This window comes from Delphinapterus leucas, chromosome 8 (genome assembly GCF_059928025.1).
Source record: "Delphinapterus leucas isolate spDelLeu-1000000601 "Yukka" chromosome 8, BTC_Dleu_Yukka2, whole genome shotgun sequence".
Classification (NCBI taxonomy): Eukaryota; Metazoa; Chordata; class Mammalia; order Artiodactyla; family Monodontidae; genus Delphinapterus; species Delphinapterus leucas.
Genome location: NC_143136.1, coordinates 111,595,768 through 111,621,216, shown reverse-complemented (window position 1 = coordinate 111,621,216; position 25,449 = coordinate 111,595,768). Strand labels below are relative to the sequence as shown.

Sequence of the window (25,449 nt, the reverse complement as noted above, 5' to 3'; positions counted from 1 at the left end):
GCACCAACTATAGTCTGTGAACTATTCTGTTGTACTGTTTAACCTTGAGTTACATAAAACATAACTGTTCTTTACAAAGTTACCTAAAAATGTTGCTTTTGGTAATGTGAAATAATAACCCTGGGGCCAGCATTCTGCTGCAGATTAAGAGGTAGCAGCTGTGCTCACCCTGTAATGAAAGTATAGAATATGATGAAAACTTAAGTTTAATGAGTACATTTAAATAATTTACACTACTGAGTTTTATAAGACTTAATAACCAAATAAAAATTTCAAGTGCTGTAAGATGTTAAATAATTAAGAATTTATTACTAATAACCTGTGCATTCTCAGTGAGGGCAATATCACACCCAAGGGAGTGAAAATTGGTTTTTAGCTATTGTATACAAAGCACAGATATAGATACAGTACATAAACAAATATAGAGTTATATCTGTGGTGTTAAAATTACATGGAGAGAGGCAGTTAGAAAAAAATGTCTACAAAGGCTCCTTAGAGGGTCAATGATACAATACTAGGAAAATGGAATTTATTTCATGAAACTTGAAAACTGTCAGCTTTGCCCTGATAAAGCCAGTGAACAGTGAGGCTCCTGTGGTGGCTACTTACACAGCGGGCCAAGCTGTGGGGCCTTGGGCAGGAGCAGCAGAATGGAAACAAGCCCAACCCAGATACTGACCCAAATTAGTTGTCAGTCAGTATTTTTGAGGCCAATCAATCAGTGACAGGTTTTGAAGCTGCAGAGAATTAATTATAGTACTCTACCTTTTTTGCATATTTTTGAAGTTTCCTGTAAACTTTTTTTTTATGGACATTTTTTAAAAAACCAAAATATATAGTGGTCCAAACAAAGCAAAGTAAAATATGTGGTACAAGGAAACCATATTTTACAAATATCCTGTTTATTCTGAGCATTCAGACTTAGAAAAGAACTTCGTTTCAATTTGTCTTTTTATTTCAATATGAGCTAAATTTAAGAAATTACCCTAGTCTTCTGACTTCATTTCCCAGAGTTGTTAGAAGAGCTAAATGACAATATAACTCCTTATGAAAATATATGGAAAAGTACAAGAGCTGATGTAAAAATGGTAATCAACGTTCCAGGCATCAAGGGATTACTGAGTAACTGAAGAATAAAACCAGCCAGGCTGTAGTCCGACAAAGGTACGCTGGTTTATTAACAAGGTGCCATCCAGGAAGGCCATCAGATGTTCACGGTGACAACTCACTGCCTGAGAAGTATTTCAATGTGGTGATTTCCTACCTTTCTTGTTTTTGTTGTAAAAGAGTTTCCTTCATTTAATAACCTAGGAGTCTCTTAAATTAACATTTCAAAATTAAAATAATTCATCAAACGGGAGTCATTTTTACAGGTAAGGTAAATTACAGGATAAGGTATTGAGTTAATTTTGTTTTTTTAAATCAAAAAGCCTTAAAATGGTCAAGAATTGATAGAGTGGGCATGACAAATATACATTTCAGAGTTTCATCACCAATGAAAAAATAAAGCATTTTTATAGACTTAAAACTGTCATTAGTGCATTTAGATTTTGGTGAAGGAAAATTTAAAATACCTCTATAATAATACAATGTTAAAAGAAAGTGGCCATGTACTGAGGTCATTTTAGTGAGCTACCATCATTTAAATATACGAAAAGTAATTTCTTGGTCCAGATTAGTGAAACCTTAAAAAAGATTGTCTCTAGAGATCATTATTTGAGAACAATGCTTTTTCAGACACATTCTGATACTCAAGTTCACTTTAAAACACAATTATAGATTAACCTTTTAATTACATCTTTCTTATTAAAAAGCTGTCAGATTTCCATTTCTTCGGGAGATATTTTCAGCAGTGTGTTGTTCAATTCCACAGGTTAAGCTCTCTTCATTATTATTAAGAACTTCATACATATTACAGAGACTGCCATTCATTACTTTTTCATCTTTCCGAAAAGACACAGGCAGACTTGCGAGACTAAAGTTGACGTCTTTAAAGGCATGCAATAAGAATATTCCCACAATGATTGTAAAGAAGCCACTCAGAGTACCAATGACATCATCAACAGGCATATCTTGCCACTCCTTAAAAAGAATAGCTGAGCAAGTTAAAACCGATGTTGTAAAGAATACGTAATATATTGGAGTCACGATGGAAGTGTTGAATATGTCCAGGGCCCTGTTCAGGTAATTAATCTGTGTGCTCACACAGACTATAAGGCTCAGCAGCAGAATCCAGGCCAGGGGATGTCGCAGCACAGGCTTTCCAGCAAACAGCTCTTTGATAGCAATGCCCAGGCCCTTAACACAGGAGACTGAAAACGCTCCAATTACAGAGCAGATTGTGATATACACAAGAATGTTTGTCTGTCCATGGCGAGGTCCCACCACAAAGATTAATATCAAGGACACAATGACCACAAGTGTTGCAAAGACCACAAAACCTGGAGGAGGCAAAGTCAAATATTTAAGTCCTCAATAGGAAGGAGAAAGAAGTGGCCTTAACATAAAAATCAGCTTTCTTTTGCTGCCCCAGCAAAAGCACATTCATAAAAATTTAGTTAGAAGTACACACTGGAAGATTAAACTATGCTTCACATTCACAAATTATTATACATGTAACATTTTTAAAGTAGCATCTTAGGCCTCATAATTATACAGATATCCCTTGATCAACATGGGATTGAGCTACGTGGATCCAATTATATGTGGATTTTTTTTCTAATACATACTGCAGTCCTACACAATCTGAGGGCTGAATCTGTGGCTGCGGAACCTCAGGTGTGGAGGATGGACTATAAGTGGGTTTTCTCGGGTGCTCCTAACCCTTGTGTTGTTAAAGGGTCAAACTTGACAGAAAACGGCATCAGGCTGATTCACAGCTGTCTATCCTAGAATATTGTACTACTTCCCACCCACTGGGGTGCTCTAACTCCAAAGACAGAATCAGAAACTAGTGGAGAGAAATCATGAGATGACCTTGAATGCTCAACGATTTATAGATGCTAAACAACATTTGTCTAAAATGAGTAAATTTTAAAAATATTTAGGGACAACCACTGGGGTAAAAAACAAATCAGTAAGAGAACATGAAAATAACTGTCAGGGTTCAGGTTGGATATGGAGAATTGAACCCAGCATGATAATAGTAATGATTGTGTAGCACCATGGGCCAGGCACTTGTCTCAGCAATTTGCACCGATTAACTCATTCAACTGACAATTACCCTGCAGTACAGACACTGTCACCTGCATTTTAAGATGAGGAAACAAGACACAACAGTCATTTAACCTTTTTACTCCTCTAATTCTGTCTAGAAGGAAACTTCAAATTAGACAAATTACCATCCCCCCCAAATCAATAAAAACTACCATTAATTTCCTCAGACAGACAAAGATGAAATATGAGAGGAATCAAGGCAGTCAAAATCTGGAGAGAAAGTACTCTGAGGTTGCACCAACACCTCTGCTTGTTCCCTCAGGGCAAACACCAAACCTAGAGCAGGAGTGAGGATAGGCACGAAGGCCAGCAGAGAGTGGTAACCTGGGGCTTATGGATGTTTCAGCAGAGGAGGTAAAAAAAAAAAAAAAAAAAAGTGGTAATTTTAGGCTAAGTAGCTGCGACAAAACAGGCCAAGATTCCAGAAAGGAGGGAACTGAAGAGGCGCACACGAATTTTGTGTGGTGTCTGTGGGCACAGAGCTGTACACGCCTAGTCAGAGGGGCCAAGTGGACAGCCTGGTGAGGAGGCCAAAGGACTAAGCAGAGAGGCCCGCCTTGTCTTGGGCTGCCGAGACAAGACACTGGCAATCCACAGCTCGCCAAGCTGGAGAGTCCCAGCCTATCAGTTGGGAGCCAGAAGGGCTCTGACCGAGAATAATGGCAAAATGGAAAAAAACTAGCCCCAGCTTACAGGTTGAAGGTCCATCTGCTTACTCTTATCTGCCTACCCAAAGAAATTTAAATTCTCTCTGAAAGAAGAAAACATCACTTAGAGCCTTTATACTTTTTAATACACTATGGCCAGCATTCAATTGAAACTGTCCAAAGACAAAACTAAATGACTGAAAACAAAAGAAAAAACAGAGCATAGAAAGAGGCCCACAAATATTAAAGTTTTCAGATAAAGACTTTAAAATACCTAGGACTCTCCAGGGACCTGATGCACCACACCATGCATGTGGCTTACAATACTGTACTGTACATCTGGAAACTGGTGGGAGGGTGAATTTGTTATGTGTTTTTTGCCACCAAAAAAAAAAAAAGGAATCAAAGTACAAAGCCAAGCTCTTGGAATTAAAAATACAATAACAGAACTAAAAACTCAAAAGAAGGGTTGGAAGATTTGAGGAAATCTCCCCAAAGACAGTAAAAAGGCAAAATGGGGAAAAAATATGTAAGAAAATTGATGGTCTAGTTCAGGAGGTCCAATCAACAAGAAGAATAAGAAGAATTTCACAAAGAGAAGAGTATCAAAGAAGTATTTCAACTGCTTCTAGCGTAAGGCATGAATTTTTAAATTAAAAAAGATACATCAAGTACCTAACACAATGGATAAAAATTAACCCACATCTAGGCACATTACTGGGAAATGTCAGACAATGAGGGCAAAGAGGACATCCCTACATGTTTCCAAAGATCAGTCTCATATAAAAGATAAAGAATCAGGAATTCCCAGGCGGTCCAGTGGTTAGGACTCCACGCTTTCACTGCCAAGGACCCAGGTTCAATCCCTGGTCAGGTAACCAAAAATAAAAAAAAAAATCAATTGTGTTTGATTTCTCAGCAGCAATACTGGAAGTGAGAAGATAATAAGGTCATGGTAGATTAAAGACATTTGATATATGCAGGGTCTCAAAAAGTCTCTCTTGTGTGCCTCTCTTGTCTCCTACAAGAGTGGCTCCAGCAAAATGAGGGTGCAAACCCAGGATTTGGGAGATAAGAGATCCATGAAAAAACAAAAGTGAAAGGGATCCCCCAGGATGCTGGTGAAGGAACCCAGGATGTTGACTCTGCTAGTGGCCTCAAGACATCAGTCTAAATTGAGGCCAAACAAGGCTCTTAGAGAGAGAGTTCCATAAGAGATGAACAGGAACATGCAGGAACAAGATGAACAAGAGATGCAGGAACACCAAATATGTCTGAAATTACTGAGAGTAGAATTAGATCACAGGGGAAAAATTTCAGAATGGACTGATAAATTTGTAGAAAACTAAGCAAATAAGATCATTATTAGTTCAGGAAAATCAGAAGTCACAAGAAAGGAAGGGAAAAGTAATCATAAGGTAGTGTATGTCCAAGCTGAGAATAAAAGTTATGTAGTGACAATAATGTAAAACAAATCATTTAAACAAAACTAAATAGATACAACTGGTAATAGATATAATAATGCCTAAAGGCAAGGAAGTAGTAGCAATATAGCATGTTATTTAGAGCAGCAGCCCCCGACCCTTTTGGCACCAGAGGCTGGTTTTGTGGAAGACTGGTGGCAGGGGTGGGGGATGGTTCAGGCAGTAATGCGAGCGATGAGCGGCGGCAGGGGCAGGTGAAGCTTTGTTCGTTTGCTGCTCACCTCCTACCGGGCGGCCCAGTTCCTAACAGGCCTTGGCCCGGTACCAGTCCGCGGCCTGGGGGTTGGGGACCCCTGATTTAGAGATACCAAGTTAAAGAACAAAAGAAACAAGGGCGGAGGGGCTGCCAGGGGAAGAAAATGACTGCAATTTCCCTGATAAGCCTTGTAGGACAACTGGCCTCTTCATATGCACATAAAATTTTGATTCAATAAAAACTATGTTGAAAAGTAAAATACAGTAAGACCAATAAAGCTTTTCTTTTTTTTTTACCTGGATCTCCTAGCTTGTGAGACATTTCATTTAAAGTCTCAATCTCCTCTTCTTTTGGAGCATGAATAACCATAACTGTAGATCCCAGAATACTTAGCAAACATCCAATTTTTCCATGAAGGTTAAGTCTTTCATTTAGAAAGTATGAAGAAAGAATAGCACTAAAATGGGGAGAAGTTGGAGAATATTAAAATAATCAGCTACTTTTCTCATTTTTAAATATCAACACAACTCAGAATTTAAATTACTGAACTCAAACTAAAACATTGTGAGCTTATAAAGATTCTGGCTTTCAGCCAAAGTAAAGAAAATGCAAATTCAATCATAAAACGAAAGTTTCTGGGAACCACCTGTTTCATCATACACTAAACCAGTATAGTTACCATCTTTCTACTGTAGTACATCAATGTGAAATTTATAATAAACAGAGCTATGGTACAAATGTATATTCTATTTAAGAATCTATGTCCAAACCAATGCTTAATATTTGCTCAACTTTAATTTATCCCTACTGGTTGATGCATCCTTTGTACATTTTCATTTAATTCTATGTAATTTGCCTATTATATTATCAAGTTTTAATAATTTATAACTAGTTTTATCAAACTCTTTAAAAAATATAAACCTATAAATATAATAATGGCATAATATACAAAAATTAAGGATAAAAGACACATGCCATAATATATCTTTATTTATTATACATAATACATAACATCTTATATCTTTATATATTATGTATAATATATAGTATCTTGAAAATTATATAATTTGCATACTACATTGATTTATAAAGTATTATCTTTAAAAATAAAAATACCTATCAACCAACCAACTTTGGGAATAGTAGCCAAAATCCAGACTTCAATATGGGCTTAGCTGTTTGGGCTAATGATTAAAATAACACAAACAGGACAAGTCTTGTACTGCTCCTTCCAAACAAGGATCCTGGGCCAGTCTTCAACCATGCCCCAATCAATGATTTTCTGTAGAAGGTACAGAAATCTATTCATCACCAACCACCACCTACCAAAGTATACATGTATCAAATGATAAATATTGTAACAAGTGCAACTTGGAGTTTTAAAAAACTGAAATTAAATTAGAACTAGTGCTGACTTTGAACACAAGCAAGACAAAGAATAAAAGCATCTTCTCCCACAACTTGATAGCTTGCCTCCACACAGAGGGTAACATTTCAAAAGCAAATTACTACGCAGCATAAAAAGTTCTCCACGTTGCTTAAACGTAAATTATGCGGACCATGTGTGGTTAGATGGTACTGAAAACTTCACAGGCTGAAGGCTGAAACCCTAGCTGTTGTTTCTACATGTGATGAGTAGGGTCCTTACCTCACTAGGACACTGAGTGCCCCTAACGGAGTCACTAGGGTGGCTGGTGCAAAGGCATACGCAGCAAAGTTGGCCACCTCGCCAGCTCCCACTTGGAGACAGACAACAAGAGAAAACTCTCAGATAGGAACATATCTAGTCAAAACGGAAATGCCTGCATTTTATTTACATTTATTTTTTAACATACTATTTCAATCATATCTAGTAATTTCTGTATTTTCTCCCATCTATTCACAAGGGTTCTCCTGTAAATTAGCAACATTAGAATAGAGTTCAAACCCATTAGAAACAATACAAATCTATAATTTCAATGGAAGACATCTAATTTAGGTTTATATAGGTGTTTTTTAAATTAAAAATCTTAATAGATATTTACATCCTTTGACAACAAACACAAACCAGCTAAAAATGATATGAAAGCACTTCTCCCAAGTCTTTTTCACTAGCTCTTCTCTTTTTTAAAACCCAACTCTTACATTCAAAAGGTATTCTTAGGTTCCTACTATGTGCCAGATGCTGTTGTAGCATCAGGAAATACATCAGGGAGCAAAATAAAGACACCACCCTCCTAAGAGTTACATTTTAGTGAGGGAAAACAGACAAAACACGTATGCCAAGTATTTAAGTGTGCTATGAAGAAAACAAAGCAAGGGAAAGGAATGGAGAGCTGGTGACAGGCAGGACATGGTGCCAGGCAAAGATGCTCTGATAGGTAATTTTGACCAATCTGATATGGAGTGAGGGATTTACCAGCAGCTATGGGTATGGGGAAGGGGGAGAGACATCCCAAGCAGGGAGAAGAGCAAGTACAGAACTTTGACTCAAGACAATGTCTGGCATGTCTGAACAGCAAGGAAGCCAGGGTGGCTCCAGCAAAGCGAGCCAGGGGGAGAGAAGCCAGGGAGAGTCTCACAATGGATTTTAACTGAGCTGAAAACCCACTGGGGAATTTTAGCAGGGGAGGGACATGTGATCTCATAAAACGATCACTCTTGGCTACTATTTTCAAAATGGTTATGCCAAATATCCTTTGTCTCTCACTCTCCCCAACATTTAGTATTGTCAGATTTTAAAGTTGGCTAATCTGTTAATGGGAAATGGGATTATTTTATTATGCTTTCAATTTGCATTTTCCCTTTTCATGTTTATTGGCCAAGTGAAATCTTTTGTGAATCCAAGTGAAGTAGCTGTTCAAGGTTTTTCCCTGTCTATTAAGCTATTTGTTTTCTCTTATTGATTCTAGGTAATTCTTTATATATTTTGAACACAAATCTTTTGCTGGTTAAAAGCATTTTTTTTTTATACCATGACCTGCTTTTTTTTATTCTCTTAAACTCTTTTAATCAAAAAAGTTCTTGGGGGCTTCCCTGGTGGCACAGTGGTTAAGAATCCACCTGCCAATGCAGTGGACACGGGTTCGAGCCCTGGTCTGGGAAGATCCCACATGCTGTGGAGCAACTAAGCCTGTGCGCCACAACTACTGAGCCTGCGCTATAGAGCCCGTGTGCCACAACTACTGAAGCCCACGCACCACAACTACTGAAGCCCACGCGCCTAGAGCCCATGCTCCGCAACAAGAGAAGCCACCACGATGAGAAGCCTGCGCACTGCAACGAAGAGTAGCCCCCGCTCACCGCAACCAGAGAAAAGCCTGCACGCAGCAACAAAAACCCAACACAGCCAAAAAATAAAATAATAAAATAAATTTATTAAAAAAAAAAGAAAAGAAAAAAGATCTTGGGGCTTCCCTGGTGGTGCAGTGGTTAAGAATCCGCCTGCCAGTGCAGGGGACACAGGTTCAAAGCCCTGGTCCAGGAAGATTCCCCATGCCATGGAGCAACTAAGCCCGTGCACCCTGACTACTGAGCTTGCGCGCCCCAACTACTCAGCCCACGTGCCACAACAACTGAAGCCCACTCGCCTAGAGCCTGTGCTCCACAAGAGAAGCCACCGCAACGAGAAGCCTGTGCACCACAATGAAGAATAGCCCCCGCTTGCCGCAACTAGAGAAAGCCTGCGCACAGCAACGAAGACCCAACGCAGCCAAAAATAAATAAATAAATTTATTTTTTTTAAAAAGTTCTTAATTTCAATGTCAAATTTTAAAATATCTTCCTTTATGGTTAGTGCTTCATACAACTTGTACTAGAAATCTGTCTCAAAATTCTTTATCCTCTAAATCCTTTAGTGTTCTGCTTTCACATTTAAGCTTATAAACCACCTGGAGTTGACCTTTATACAGAGTGAAGTAGGAACCCTATTTTCTTTTCCAGATGGATTGTTACAGCAATATTTACTGAAAAGTACACTTCCCTATTTCAATACCACCTCTGTCATAAATATACTGCCCATGGACCTATTCTATTGGCTCATGTATCTATCTTGTTATAATACCATCCTGACTTAATTAGTGTAACTTCATTAAGTCTTGATATCCAATAGAACAAGTCCTTTCACCTTTTCTTCTTAAAGAGTATCTTTGCTTTTCTTAGACTTCTGTACTTCCACACAAAATTTAAAATCAATTATCATGTACCACCTAACAACCTAGTTTCAAATGGAATAGCATTAATCCATATATGAGCATGGAGAGAAACGACAATTTTACAATTACAACTATTATAGTGATGAATCTTTCAATCCATGAAAATGACATATCCCTCTACTATTCGTCTCAGTAATGTTTTCATTTTCTCTGTGGGAATCTTTACCATCTTTTGTTAGATTTCTAATTCCTGTTTCTTAAAATTATATACTGATGGTAACATTTTAACATTTCATTTTCTAATTGTTGCTGATATATAGAAATACAGCTAAGTTTTGTATACTAACTTTGTATCCAACAACCTTGCTGAATTTTAATTTTATAACTCATCTGTATGTTCTTTGGAATTCTTATACCCACAATCATATAATCAGCAAATAACAACAGTTTATATATTCCTTTCTAATCCTATTTTCTCCCCTTGACTTTCTGCATTGGCTAGAAATTCCAGTAAAATATCGAAAAAGTGATGAGAGGTTATTTGCTTGTTCCCAGTTACAAAAAGTTAAGTCTTCAATATTTCCCCATTTTTGCATTTACTGGGCAATTGTTGGTTTTGGCTTTCTTTTGTTAGCATTTTTTTTTTTTTTTTTTTTTGGTTTTGGCTTTTTTTCGTCTTAGAAATCCTATATCATATTAAGGAAATTCACTTAAATTATTAATTTGAAGTGGTTTCTTTATAGTCATGAATAGCTGAATTTTACTGAAATAATTTTTCTCCTTCAATTTAACATGGTAAATTACAGTGATTGGTTTTCCAATATTATGCCAACTTTGCATCAACAGAATAAATCTAACTTGTTCATGCTATAACATTTTGTTTGTAATTTTTACATATATGTTCATGAATGAGACTATACTTGATTTTTCCTTTCTTATCCTGTCCTAATCAGCTTTTGGCATTAGAATTACGCTAGCTTTTTAAGAAGAGTGAAGGAATATATACTGCTTTTTCTATTATTAGGAAATTTCTCAAGGCTACAATTATTTCTTCTTTAAATGACTGAAAAATTTACCAAAGAAACCATCTGGGCCCAAGGTTTAGTATATGCAAAGGTTTTTTTCTGGCTGCGTTTGGTCTTAGTTGTGGCATGCGGGATCTTTCATTGCGGTGCGTGGGCTCTTTAGTTGTGACGTGCAGGTTTTCTCTCTAGCTGTGGCATGTGGGTTCTATAGTCGTGGCACACAGGCTCCCTAGTTGAGGCGTGCAGGCTCAGTAGTTGAGGTGCACAGGCTTAGTTGCCCCGTGGCATGTGGGATCTTAGTTCCCTGACCAGGGATCAAACCCGCATCCCCTGCTTTGGAAGTCGGGTTCTTTACCACTGGACCACCAGGGAAGTCCCATATGCATAGGTTTTAAAATTATAGATTCAACTGTGTTAAGTTAGAGGAGTATTCCGGTTTTCTATTTCCTCATGAGTGTTGATAAATTTTATTTTTCAAGATATTCTGTCTACGTTTTTTTATCAACTGGAATAAATTTTTCATAACATCCTGTTAATACCTATAAAACCCAAATCACATCACCTAGCTATTCTACCTTCTCCTTTTCTTGATCAGTTTCAAGGTTTATCAAGTTCATTATCCTGATCACAGGCCCAAATGTTTGCTTTAATGCCCTGTTTTCTATTTAAATAATTTCAGCTTTTCTCTTTATTTCCTTCTACATTTTGGGGTTTATTCTGCCATTCTTTTTCTATTTTCTTGAACTAGATGCCTCACCTTTCTCATTTTCAATTATATTTATTTGAAACCATAAATTTTACTCTAATTACTTCAGTTATGTTCCACAAATTATGATATTCTGTACTTTGTACCAACATATTGAAGTATTTTCTAAATTAAACATATTTTTAAAATATTTTCTAATTTCCATTCTGACTTCTTTGAACCATGGGTTACATAAAGCGTATTTCTAAGTTTCCACACGTGTTTTTCACGATATCTTTTTGTTACTATTTCTAATATAATGATCTGTGAAAAGTCTTCATCAAATCCTTTGAAAAATTAAAGACTGGCTTTATGGTCCTGCAAACAGTCCATCTGCATCAAATATTCCATATGCACTTGAAAAGAATGTAGATCTTAAGTTGCTGAGTTCAGTGACTTAAGTGTGTTAAATCTGCTGTTCAAATTTTCTATCACCTTAAGTTTTACTCTGCTTTCCCCATCAACTGCTCAGAGTGTTACATTAAAATCTCACTGTATGATTTTGGATTTGTCTATTTCTCCTTGCTATTCTGTCAACTGCTGCTTTGTATATAAGGCCATATTATTAAATAAAGTTAGAACTGTTAAACTTCCTGAGTTGAACCCTTTGTCTTAAGAAATAATCCTCTGTCTCTAGTATTGTTTTTTGCTTTGAATTATACTTTTTCTAATATCAATAACAGAAATCTCAACTTTTTTCAGGCATGTTTTCCCATCCTTCTCTTTCAGCCATTCTGTATCTCATGTTTTACAGTGCACCTTGTAAAAGGCATGTAGTTGTTTTTGTTTGTTATTTGTTTTTATAATTCCAGTAGAATAATCTTTGCCTTTTAACTGGGGCATTTCGTGTACAGTAGTTATTGATATATCTGGATTTAAATATACCACCCATTTTAAAAGATTTTCTTTTCAAAAGTTTAAAGAATAATGCAACACTTCAAATATTCAGAAAAACAGAATAAAATATAAATGACAGCTATATATCCACCACCCAGACTCCCCAAGTGGCATCACCTAACTGACCCTTATTAGTCCAGTTCACAAGTTCTCTCTTTCAACTGCCTGCTCTGGAGTCTGCGATTACCTCTAGGGCAGAAGTATCTCCAGCTTATCCTGAGCTCTATGCTTTTCCCTGATCTAGGCTAGCTAATTCTTCACTAACATGTTAGCTCTTTAATGCTTTTAAGAGGATGCTTTTTTATATCCTGTCCAGACTTTTAACTTATTTTCAGCAAATCTTATTAGTTTTAGCTTCAAAACACATCCAGAATTCTACCACTTCTCACCATACTCACTGCTACTACTCTGGGTCCATGCCATCACAACCTCTTACCTAATTATTTCAATAGCTTCTTACCTGGTTTCTCTACTTTTGCACCTATGCAGTCTGTGCCTCAACACAGCAGCCTGAGAGTTCCTATTAAAACCTGAGTCCGATCAGGTTACCTCTTCACTCAAGCCTCCAATGACTCCCCATCAAACAAAAGTCAAAGTCCTTTCTATAACCTACAAAGCCCCACATGATCTAGGCCCTTATTACTTCTCTAAACTTACCCCTACTGCTTCCCTGCACATCCACTCCCTTACTATTCTTGCCTCGTTAATGTTTCCTGAGGTTTTAGTAATCCAGTACTGTATAACAAAGCACCCCCAAAACTGGCAGCTTAAAACAACAAAAGCCATGTTTTCTGTTGGTGAAGACTTAACAGTTTCTCATAGTTTCTGTTGATCAGTAGGTACTTCCCACTCAGGGTTTTTCAAGAGGTTGCAGTCAAGATACAATCTGCAACCTGTACCTTGCTACAATCTGGAGGACCCAGTTCCAAGATAACTTACTCACATGACTGGTAAGTCAGTAACTGGTTATAGCCTGGGGACCTCTCCTCAGGCTGCCTGACTGTCCCCCAGCACAGTAGCTGGCTTCAGAATGACCAATACAATCATCAAGGCAAACCTTAACGCCTCTGATGACTCAGTCACATCATCAATTCCGTTGTATTCTTTGATCACACCAGGTCAGCACTAATTCAATGTGAGAGGGGATCATACAAAGATATGACCACCAGGGGATGAGGATCTTTGTGGGCTATCTTGGATTCTGCCTACCACACTTTAAAAGGCCAGGTATGGTCCTGCCTCGTGGCCTTCATATTTATTACTTCCTCCTGCTTAAAATGTTCTTCCCCCAAATATCCATATGGCCAGCTTCCTCAATTCCTTTATGTCTTTTACTCAAATATTATCTTTCCAGGGAGGGCTGCCCTGGCCCCCTAACTAAAATCTAAACCTATCCATCCTTCACTTTATTACATCCCTTCCCTACTTTACTCCTAGCAAGTGTTAACATTTATCACTAATACACATTTTATCTTGTTTATTTTGTTGTCCATGTAGAATGTAAAGTCTCATGTGGTTAAGAATTTTTTTGTTTGTGTATTCTGTTTGCTATATCTCCAGCACCTAGAACAACTGGCATACAAAAACTGATCAAGAAATATTTGCTGAATGAATAGTCAAATCAGTCTCTTTCTTATTTCAACTGCCCTTAAACTTAGAAAAAAGTTTACATAATTTAATCTTGAATACTTTGAAGGCTTAGTGTCTTAAGGATCACTTTTTCCATGTACCCTTTAAAAGGTAATCATCAAAATAAGCATAGACAGTCTTCTCAAATGCATATCTCATTTCCAATTTAGAATGAAAATTAATGGAGGGACAGGAATTAAAAACAGGATGTGTTCTATGATCTTTCACTTTCAAAATTACCTTTTTAAACTGAGCATAATTTTAAAAAATACATATATATATATCAGACATGTTTTAATCAAGTAAATGTCTTCTCATTCAAATTAAATAAGCTATTAAACTGCAAAATGACTTTTACAGGCTTAAATTTTACATATTTTGTGTTTTGTTCATTTACAAAAACAGAATTTATTTAAAGTTTTAAAACTGCTGGTAATATGAGCCTGTAATAGTATATGTAAATATTTCAATATACAGCTATAATATTTTCTTGAAATGTCCTCTATACATACTTGATAGCAGTCCAGCCCACCACAACCATTCTTTAAGATATGCATGGCCACCTTGACCTGTGAATGAAAACATATTTCACCTCTTTGGAAGAGTGCCAGACTTTAATAAATTATGACAACTATTAGTAATGACAGACTTTAAAATATCACTTGCTAATTATTACTACATTGAATAAAGGTTTCATCATGATTACATACGGGATTTCTTAGATAATATTTTTATGATTATCTTAGAAAAGGGGATGTGAGGATCATGTGAATGTGAGTGACGTATATTCAGTTCATACTTCATTCTTTTGTTAACTCAGTTTCAATAAATAAAGAAACTGAACCAATAAGAAGTAGCCCAACTTCAAATGAATCAGATAGTGGACAAGCCACTTAGGTGTGGGTGAGCCCCACTTATGAGGTAGTAACCTTGGAGAAAGGGGTCCTATATTGACCAGACATAAAAAGACTGAGCACTGCTCACAGTGTGGGGCTTCCAGGATGCTCATGCTGCCTTTTTACTTGACTTTCCTCCAGTCTAAACTAATAAGATCCGAAAGCAATCAGTATTTAAGCCATTGTTCAAAAGAAAAAGCCAAAGTGAATGAACCCCTTGACAAGCGTATCCACATGGGCAATGAGTACCTGCCTTAGGAATGAGGATACACTTGTTCAAGCAGCATATGCCAATACTTTCTCCTCTCTGCACTAAATCTAACAGAGGCCATTGTTTTAAGAGAGTTTAATTAGGTTTGGCCATAGAGATGGCACAGAAAAGAAGAAGGTAACATTTTTTACTGCCAAAGCAGGTTTTCCTATGAGGTCAGAACTGGGGCAGAGGCTGAATGACAGAACATGACCAGAATGCAAAATAATTCTGAGAGCTATTATGATGCACCAGACGAAGTCAGGGGGGTTCAATCACACTGGGCACCCCCCAGGGTCTCGTGACTTGTCAGTAATTTCTGGGGATCAACCTACACCACCCATCAGAATTTCACACAACTGAGTACACTTCAACCTTAGGAAGCCCTCTCTTTCCTTCCTGCCAATTGGAGATCATCAGAAAAAATGTCTAAGGAAAAGTTAAACTTTTACTATCATAGACAAAAGATCTAGCCTTCAATAGGATTCTGATTCTATCCACATACCCTCATTTCCTTCTCTGCAGTCATATCAAAATTTAAAGGAAAGGCTGGATGCTAATTGGGCATTGGTCCCTACTCCCACTTTGATAATAACTCCAAGAGCGAGTAGTTAACTTATTTTGACATCTTCTTACTTTTTATTTTTCTCATTACAAAAATGATTCTCTATAAACATTTACAACTCTTGCACAGTTCAAAGTTTTAAATATAGTCACTAGGAATGAAGATATGGTCTTCTACAGTCTAAGAACCCAAGTACATAAGCATACACTGATGTCATTTCAAAGTCACATAGGGCATAAATAACCTACCTGCTCTCATGGAGCCTTTTCTGGCAAGTCGCAGAAGGCCTTTTTTTTTCAAAATGAAACTCCCTCCAATGAAAATGCTGGAGCTCATAGCCAGTCCCAGACCAATATAAAAGTCATATTTTCCACGGCCCTGGCTCATTTCGTTTGTTACTTTAAAAATTCCTGTGAATCACATTGATCAAGAACAGAGAAACTGCTGGTGCTGGAGGCAGGATGATGCAGTCTTCAAATCTAAATGATGCAAAAGAAAATGAGATTTTTCACAGAATGACAGGATGCATGACCATATACAATTCAAAATTTTACTCTTTCTCTTTTCATAAAATAATAACATTTCTATTGGTACTATTAATTAACATCAATATATTTACCATTTGTATTTAGCACTAATCTAATTATATTTCTTCCAATTATGGCAAAAGATGGGATCTTGATATAAAACCATACTTAAAAACTGAACTTATAGGGACTTCCCTAGCGGTTCAGTGGTTAAGACTCCAAACTTCCACTGCAGGGGGAGAGGGTTTGATCCCTGGTTGGGGAATTAAGATCCCACATACCATGCGGTGTGGCCAAAAAAAAAAAAAAACAAAACAAAAACTCAACTAATAGAAACAGAGAGCTCCCAGAGGTAGGGGGTAGGGGGTAGGAGTGAAGGTGGTTAAAAGGTACAACCTTCCAGTTACAAGATAAATTAGTCATGGGGATGTAATGTATAGCACAGTAACATAGTTAATAATACCGTATTGTATATTCGAACGTGGCTAAGGCAGTAGATCTTAAAAGTTCTCATCACAAGAAAAAAAATGTGTAACTCTTGTGTGGTAATGAATGTTAACCAAACTTAATGTGGTAATCATTTTGTAATATATACATTATGTGGTACACCTTAAACTAATACAGTGTTACATATCAGCTATAACAATAAAACTGGGGAAAAAATTAAAAATAAAACCACATTTAAATTGATTTTATAAACTCTGGTTTCGTATTTTCAAAATGTTTCCAGTCTTAGCTGGATAGTCCATAGTAACAAAACTTTGCTTTTAAGACAAAACCTTCTAGGGACTTCCCTGCCAGTCCAGTGGTTATGACTCTGTGCTCCCACTGCAGGGGGCACAGGTTCAATCCCTGGTCGGGGAACTAAGAGCCTGCATGCAGCGCAGCATAGCCAAAAGTTAAATAAATAAATAAAATAAATATATAAATACATATTTTAAAAGTTAGTTTCACCAAAAAAGAAAAAGAAAAAAACTTCTACAGAATGAAAGTCAGGCATAAAAACATACAAATCTAGTCTACAAATACATTTACCAATTTCACAAATGTGTCCTTTTTGAATAATCTATACGGAGAAACAGAAAATTTTCTCACTCATATATTTTCTTCTTAGAAATCTATGTAGACATAAGCATTTGGTAATTTTATTTCTTATTTAGCCTATCTGGGGGTGTGTAAGGAGAAGGCAGATGTCACATTACTTTGTGAGCAGAGGATGATGATTCTAACAGACAGATGTTTGCCAGGGTGTATGTATAGTGCTGGTGGACTTTTAGAGAACATGAGGGCCATGGCACCTAGAGGACTTGAGTCATAAGGCCAGAAAGGATGCAGTGGCATACCAAAGACTGCAATTTTTTTTCCAAATAGCCAAAACTAAGAACTCTGCTGACAAACAAACTAAAGCAAAGTGTAGAAAGTGGAGGTAAACACATTTACTTAGGTGCAAGATTTATGATTGGTTATAAATAACTGCCAGTCCAACTTCCTGGTATGTCCTGAGATTTTTAGTCCCACAATTTAACAACTGAATCCCAGAACTAATCTGCAACTCAGTCAGGAAGTCATTAACCCTCACTAACTAGCCAAATGTTTCCATTCTTCAGGTTATGGGACTCAGGCTTTTCATAAAAGGAACTTAACTTCCTATCTACCTAGCCCCTCAATTACCTTATCCATCCACTCAAACAGCTTTTACTGAACATATGCTATGTGCACTAAGCATTATGATAAGCTCTCTGGATAAAATGGTAATAGCTTTTAGACTTCAATGGGGAGACAGACAAGCGACAGATTATAACAGGGGGTTGGGGGATAAGAGAAATAGGTGAGGGAGATTAAGGGGTACAAACTTCCAGTTACAAAATAAATGAATCACCGGGATGAAATGTACACTATGGGGAATACAGTCAATAACAATGTAATATCTTTGCATGGTGATAGATGGTAACTAGGCTTATTATGGTGATCATTTCTGTAACATATAGAAATATCAAATCACTATGTTGTACACTCAGAACTAACATAGTGTTACAGGTTAATTATACCTCAAAACAAACAAACAAAACTTTTGACACTAAACTTCCAGGTATGAAAAAACATCTTAAAAACGGTACTTACTGTAATTGAATACCAAAGATTTGACAATATACTTAAACACAAAGGAATGAAGCTCTCTGCAAATATGCTATAGTTTTTCAAATCTGGTGGCTTAGTTTGAATCAATTCCTTTACTTCTACTTCTTATCAATAAGTAAAAGTACAAAAATGAAAGATAAATTTCAAATCTATAATTAAACTGCTCTATCACCAAAAGAAAAAAAAATTATAACAAAAATAAGTGCTTACAGGTTCCCACCACACCGTGAACAACTGGTTTATCCACGTTTACGGCCCAGTCACCCTCAGCAGAATGCCAGCTCCTGGGTTCCTGCACGAGTCACCTTTTTTTATCCTGTGTACTCAGCTATCTGGCAGTCTCATGTCTCAATACATGTTTGGAATCATATAATTGGTCCTAAAAAATAAAGTTGGCTATTCATGAGTGGTCATTAGTAGACAGAAAACCACTGCATCACTCATATCAGCATCCTAAAATGTAACCACTATTTTATAGACTATAAACTGAAGAACTGTAAAAAGTTGTCAAAGTATACTGGGAAGTCATAGTACCACATACAAGTGAACATGCAAAGATAATAGTAATAACGGCTGGAAAATGGGAGTAAAGAAACCTGTCTACCAAACACGTCAGCCCACTTGGCAGGTATATCCTTCTAATGAGCAAGAGTCACTTAACTTTAATGAACCCTCTTCCTTCAACCGTTACGTTCATGGAACAATGTTCGTAATTATCATACAAGTTCTACTGAGGAAGTAACTACTTAAATCTTCAAAAATCTCCCTTTTGAAGGTCTGAACAGAACAAGCCAAATTATAGTCTGAATGTTCTGGAATCAATAAGATGGAACTTTGTTATCTGCAAGGATGATACCCAGAAACAAGTCAGGTTTATCTGTAATTCCAATCCCAACATAATGATAGCCTCACAAATACAAATTCAGACTTTAATTATATAAACCTGACCTTCAAATGCCAAATGTGTAACTACTAATTTACTAATATTTACTAACACTTAATGTTAAATTTCACTAAATGCAAGTTAGTGGTGTAAGGTCTAAAATTAAGACCCAATATATTGTGCTGCCTTGACACCTGGTAAAACTGGGATGACCTGACCACAAGTTCCTGCCCTCCCCCTCTCTGCTTTCATGGCTAGGTCCCGAAGCCAAACAACTCTACTTATCATGGGGACCAGGCACATTTCCTGCTTATCCTTGAGTAGTGGGCTTCACTGCCTTGACAGACTGCAGAATTATTAAAACCAGCTAATCACATCCTCCTGCAGGAGCCAAGGGGCCCCTCAACCTCTTGCACTACAAAGCCTGCCTCCACAGTCCCTGGTTCTTTTTCTGCAGCCCCCGTGTGGCCCTGTGTGGTATGCGGTGTCCTCCTCCTCGATGAGTAAAAGTGACTAATAAACTGCTGTCTAATAAACTGCTCTCACATGTCCAGTGTCAAAGGGAGGGAATCCGCACCCTACCCCCAACCAACAAAGTGAAGAAGAGGTGATTAAACCAATACCTTATAATGTAATCTTACTCATTTTACCCAAACATCACTGAAAGTTCACTATTCTTAACTTTACTATGTCTACACATAAATTTTTTCCACTTGTTACATAAAGTTGCATGATGCTATTTAAAATCTTTTTCCCTCTTTTTTTTTATTGCTATTGACTTATTGTGGAAAATTTCAAACACACAAAAGTAGAGAGAAGGCCTTTTTTGAGCAGTTGGGTCAATCATTTATTATGCATGTGGCTTTGGAGAGCTGTACCCCTCGTGCCCACTTCATTTCCCAACACAGGATCATGGCTCCCTTGAGACAAGTCATCAGTGCCCAGCCACACTACAGCCCTCCCATCCTCCTTTCCACTACTTAGAGGCTGCTCTTCACTCCAGGCCAGGTCACACTTCAAGCTATGCTACAAAGACTTCTCCAGTAGCTATAGCCCACAGGCATTTTCTCTCCTTTGCACTCATTTTATTTACAGACAGCTTCATAAAATTTATTTCTTAATTACTGTTCTATGTTCAAAGATAAATTCTAAGTTTCTTAAAGACAATGACTGGTTCTTTGTAGTGGTTTCTCCACAAAAGGCACTCATTTATAGTGGCAAATATGATTTATAAGCTTTTCTAGAATTAAGGTTATTTGTTGTGCTTGTTCATTCACTTACTGAACTACAATGATGTGTATGTGGGTGGGGAAGGGTGCCAAGTAACATAAAAGTTACATGCCATCAAGTTATAAAGCAGCCTTCAGCCACTAAACTAAGTAAATGAATCATCTCATTTCACTTACAGTTTGAAAACAGGACGTCCGTGGACACAGCGGCAAGTCGGAATCTGCTTGGAAGTGCAGAGAAGTTCCTCTGCACTATGTGGGGACAACAATGGACACCCAAAAGGACGTTCAACCCCCAAAGCAGCAGCCAGTGATATATACCTGTGGAGAATGTCACACAGAAAATGAAATAAAATTACGGGATCCAGTCTGACGCAGAGAATGTGGATACAGAATAATGTACAAGAAAAGGACTAAAAGATGGGTGGTTTTTGATGCTCGGTGAAACATGAAATTCTGAGGACTATCTTCATTTGTATTTGGATTTGCTGTTAATGTTGTTGTATAGCTTTTGATTAGTGTACTTCATGAATACAACTATATATACATAATTTCATTTTAAAAACCATATTGTATTTAGAGATCTATTAATAGTTTATATAAAGATATTACTTTTTGTTCAATTAAAAAAAAAAAGGAAAGAAAATAGGACATCAGTGTGAATGTCCTGAAAGGAATAGTTGCTTCACTATTCGTTGACCTGGTAATGTTCTATTCCTACTCTGTGTAACTGAAGGTCAATCATAGCCAAGAGAGCCTGAAACAGAGATTATTTTTTATTTCTTAAGGATTAGCTATGAGGCAGGGCCAGGTTTAAAGACAGCTAAAAAAGAAAGCTTGCTAAGTTTCACTTCATCTAGGTTCCCAAACCAGATATGACGAGCTCCAGGTGGTAACCTGCCCATGTTACCTCTTAAAGGGACTCAGGTGGAAGGTCCCAATCCCCTACCCCTGGCTGTTACTGTTTACTTATATGTGGCCATCTGTTCAAGAAACATACACTGAGTAGCTACGATGTGCCAGGCATTGGAGTTATAAAGATGACCAGAAGTTCCTGTCCTTAAGAATTCCACAGCTAAGGGAGAATTCTGAAAATAAACTATTCAAATTTTAAACACACTCAGACTCTTAGAATTTTCAGCTTGTTCTTTCTAAACTTTAACACACTTAATTTTCACAACTGATTTCACCAATATCTATGAATACTTATACTGTTAACTTCCATTAAATGCAATTATGTCAAAAATGAAATTAATATAGCTCAAAAAAATAATTATGAAATTGGTCTACCTCCTTCTAAAACGTGGAGAACACATAATTTAAGGAACAGGAAAACATGGACTAGCATTCTAACACCTATACAAAAGGCCTAAATTAAGATTTGTCTTGGGAGTTAGAGTTCCAAAACAAAGTTCCCTGGTGGTCCAGTGGTTAGGACTTGGTGCTCTCCCTGCCATGGCCCTGTGTTCAATACCTGGCAGGGGAAAGACCCCACAAGCCACACAGCACGGCCAAAAAAAAAAAAAAAAACCCCCAAAAAATTTTGCTTTGCAAAATGACTTATCATCAATCACCAAAGTTAGCTAACTTTAAAAATTATACTAACTGAAGTACATTTACAGCTTTAAACTTGTCACAGCACTCCTGACATTTCATTTTCGAAAAAGCTTGAAAAGAAATGTGCTAAGAGCCTCATGATGAGAAAACAGGCACAGAGATGTTAAGTAACTTCTCATGCAGTTGGTGGGTAGGAGACCCAGGACTAGAATCCAGGTCTCCTCAGCCTTTTGCCTTTCCCACTGGAGTCTCCTTTTAGTCCCCGAGCTGGAATACAAGCAAGGGGCAGCTCAAACCAGGCTCTCAGTGTAGGTCACTGTCTTCACACTCAATCTGCCTCTCCTTATGTTCTGACTGCAGCTTCACCATTTTCATTACCCAAACTGCATACAAGGGCCAAGGATGCCAGATGGATTCTACCTTTGAAATGTGGCCTGGCATCTCCATGTCTCTTCTGACCCTAATCCAGTTAAAAAAATCATGCTACCACACTGCTCTATAAAACACATCTTTGTCATCTCATTCTCCTGCTTACAAACTTAGAATGGCTACCCAACTATTTACAGAAAGAATTCCAAATTTTGTAAGCCAGTAACTAAGACCTTTCACCATTTGTTCCAAACCTGTCTTTTCAATCTTAACTTCCCGATACTGTATTTCACATACCCTGGTTCCACCCTAAGCCAACATACTGCTGCCATTCTTACCTATTCCTTTCACTCCTCTGTAACTTTATTACATTATCCCTTTCATCTTTAAGGACCTGCTTCAAAAAAGCACCTCCACAATGAAGCCCTGCTTGAATTCCATAAGCCAATCTTTTCTGAATTCCCTAGCCTTTAATCTGAACCTCTCTTTGGACACTTTTCTAGCCCTTATTATGATTACTAATGTACATGACTCATATCCCCCTATGGACAAGTGGTATGCTTATCTCATTTACTCAATCAAAAAATATTTACATGAATACACACTATGTTCTAGGAACAGGGATACAGCAGTGAATACAACAGACCAAAACCCTGCCCTCATGGAGTTTACCTTCTGTTGGTAAATAAGGACACAATATTGGAAGGCGGTGAATGCCATGGTGAAAAGTAAAGCACGTTAAAGGCATTGGGGAGTTGGGTTGGGGGGCTTCTATTTTAACTAAGTTGGTTAGGAGGTCTAGTGCAGAAGGTAACACTGAGTAAAGGCTTGAAAGAGATAGTAAAAGAACAAAGCAGAGAAAGAAGTGCAAAGGCACTGAGGCATGAGCAAGTATGCAGTTTTCTAGGAAAAGAAAGGCCACTGTGGCTGACACTAACTGAACCAGGGTAGGTGGGATACCACAGCAGGGTATTTTTATACAATGGAAATTTCCTGAAAACTAGTGTAATTGTTTTTTATTATTATGTCTCCCTAATAGTAATAGCTACCACTTATTGAACGCCTACAGAGGCACTGCCCCTGGTGACTGAAACACATTAATTCTAATCTACACAATAATGAGAAAAAGGTATCATTACCCCCATCTTGCAGGTAAAGAAACCAAACCTCTCTGAGGTTAAATCACATGTGGAGGATCACACAGAAAGTTAAACAGCCTGAACTGGAACCTAAGTGTCCACTGGACTCAACTTCTATATAGACTGCCCACATCATAATAAAACCTTAAGAGTTCTCAGTCTTTACTTGGTTTCCACTGCTTTAATTTTTTCCAACCTCTCATTTGGCTAATTATTTCTAATAGTAGTAGTTATAAATACTACAGAACCTAAATTTCCAACCCTATTTCCAACATTAGTTATAAATTAAAACTTTAACTTACATGTACATTTAATATGGTCTCTCTTATGAAAACAAGGCTGGAAGAGGTTAGAGACGACTTATTCACTCTCATTTCCTCGTAAATAATACCCTTTATTCTCATTTAAAGTTTTAAGCCCTGGCAGAGTAGCTCCAGCCTGGAACGAAGAAAATACAGAAATAGGCAAAAGGAATGAATAGTTACTCAACACTTTTAAAATTTGACTACTACCCTCCATACTCGTTTTACTTACCAACTAACATAATACCAACTCAACCGATCATAACATACTGCTTCAACGGACAGCTTACTAGTATGAAACAAAGATCTCTATTCCCTCACATTCACTGACAGTACTTTAACAAAAAATAAAAGTACTAACTGGACTCGCGGTATATAGAGAATTTCTAAAAACAGAACTAAAGCACGGTCTATAGTAAATGAAATGAAAAATCTAGTAAAGAGATTCAAGAGACAAACACAAAACCAAAGGTATACTGAGTTTTGTTCAGCTGTATGGAGAGGGAGAGAGAAATCTGAGTTTATAAAAGTTAGGAAATTAAACAAGCCATGTTCAAACCGTTACAGCGACATCTAAGGCTTGTTCAACTGTCAGTTAATATCTCCGCAGTAGCTGAAACAATCTTCCAACTCACAACAATAGGAAACTATCTTAATGAACTTAATGAACACGCTTCCCAGACAGGGCCAGGCCGGTTTCCGTGGGATTTATTGGCAATCCAACGCACGGTGGTATTCCTCGATGTAGGTTACGGGGGAAACCCTATCTCAGACCACGCGCGGCTCGGGGTCCCCAGGGAAAAGAAAGGCGCCCCTGAAGAGTCCTTCCCGACCCAAGATGGGCAGGCTTGCCCCCAGCCCCTTCGCGCTTGCCTGAAAGGAAGAAAGTGGCGACCTCACCGCCGGTGGCCGGCCCGCCGCGCGCGCGGCTTGCCCTCCACTATCCGGCCACGGTCACCTCCGCTCACACCCCCATACAGGCCGCACGGGCCACCCCCTCCAGAGCACGCGCGGCCACCGCCTTCGTCGCCGTCCAGTGGGAAGTGCGAGCATCCGGGGCTGCAGCCGTGCGCACCTCTTCCTCCATGGGGGAGCGCCCAGGGAAACCTGTTCCGGACGACCTCCGGCCTCCACCTCCGCCACCAGGTCCAAGGGGCACGGCCGAGAAGAACCTGGGCGCGGCAGAGTGACGCAAGAGAAGCCGCGCGCACGCGCACTGCGGCGCGGCAAACGCTCCGCCCCCGTCTCGCTTTCCGGTTGTGTTCCAGTCTGTTTTCCAAGTCCTGGTTGGTGGAGGGCGGCGGGGCGGGCCAAAGAGAGAAGGTTTAGGAGGTAGCGTTTTGCCACGTATTGTTGGGCAACCAAATGATCAAAGCCAAAGTACCTTGTACCGTGAATTCCCGCGCGCGGTTAACATGTGAAGCTGCAGTTTAAGCGGTGTCCCTAAGAGCCCCTAGGGAAAGGTGCTCCAAGAGGACAAGGGGCGGGACTAGAGTGAGGCCAGAAGACCGGGGCTGGTTGGCGGACGCGGAGGCGCGAGACCAAGAGATGGGGGCGGGGCGGGGCTTGGCTCAGGGTCAGGCCCTCTTTTCCCAAACGTTAACTAACCGAATCGGGGAAT

The 25,449-nt window shown here is 38.3% G+C and overlaps 1 protein-coding gene and 1 pseudogene across 7 annotated transcripts; one reads left to right on the top strand and one right to left on the bottom strand.

Moving 5' to 3' along the window:
- Positions 1 to 282: 282 nt before the first annotated feature.
- On the bottom strand, positions 283 to 25,015 carry NIPA2 (NIPA magnesium transporter 2). 7 transcript variants are annotated; one of them, XM_030762176.2, is made up of 9 exons: positions 24,702 to 25,015; positions 23,829 to 23,964; positions 20,639 to 20,782; positions 18,560 to 18,728; positions 15,932 to 16,162; positions 14,485 to 14,541; positions 7,192 to 7,282; positions 5,840 to 6,000; positions 283 to 2,441 (listed from the first exon to the last, which is right to left on the bottom strand). In XM_030762176.2, the coding sequence occupies exons 5-9, from the start codon at positions 16,068 to 16,070 to the stop codon at positions 1,807 to 1,809; spliced, it is 1,083 nt and encodes a 360-aa protein (XP_030618036.1). In that variant the 5' UTR covers positions 16,071 to 16,162; positions 18,560 to 18,728; positions 20,639 to 20,782; positions 23,829 to 23,964; positions 24,702 to 25,015; the 3' UTR covers positions 283 to 1,806. The 7 variants fall into 7 exon arrangements, with proteins under 7 accessions (XP_030618036.1, XP_089773090.1, XP_089773091.1 ...); XM_089916964.1 differs by lacking the exon at positions 18,560 to 18,728; XM_089916965.1 differs by lacking the exon at positions 18,560 to 18,728 and having other exon boundaries at positions 24,729 to 25,015.
- Positions 18,896 to 21,950, top strand: LOC149748614 (DNA-directed RNA polymerases I, II, and III subunit RPABC4 pseudogene; annotated as a pseudogene).
- Positions 25,016 to 25,449: the final 434 nt, after the last annotated feature.

Coding starts and splice junctions, on each gene's coding strand:
- NIPA2 (XM_030762176.2), bottom strand. CDS start 16,070: ATGAGCCAGGGCCGTGGAAAATATGACTTTTATATTGGTCTGGGACTG. Junction 6,001..7,191: donor GCACTCAGTGTCCTAGTGAG/GTAAGGACCCTA, acceptor TCCCCATTTTAG/TGCTATTCTTTCTTCATACT. Junction 2,442..5,839: donor TCACAAGCTAGGAGATCCAG/GTAAAAAAAAAA, acceptor TGCCTCCTCCAG/GTTTTGTGGTCTTTGCAACA.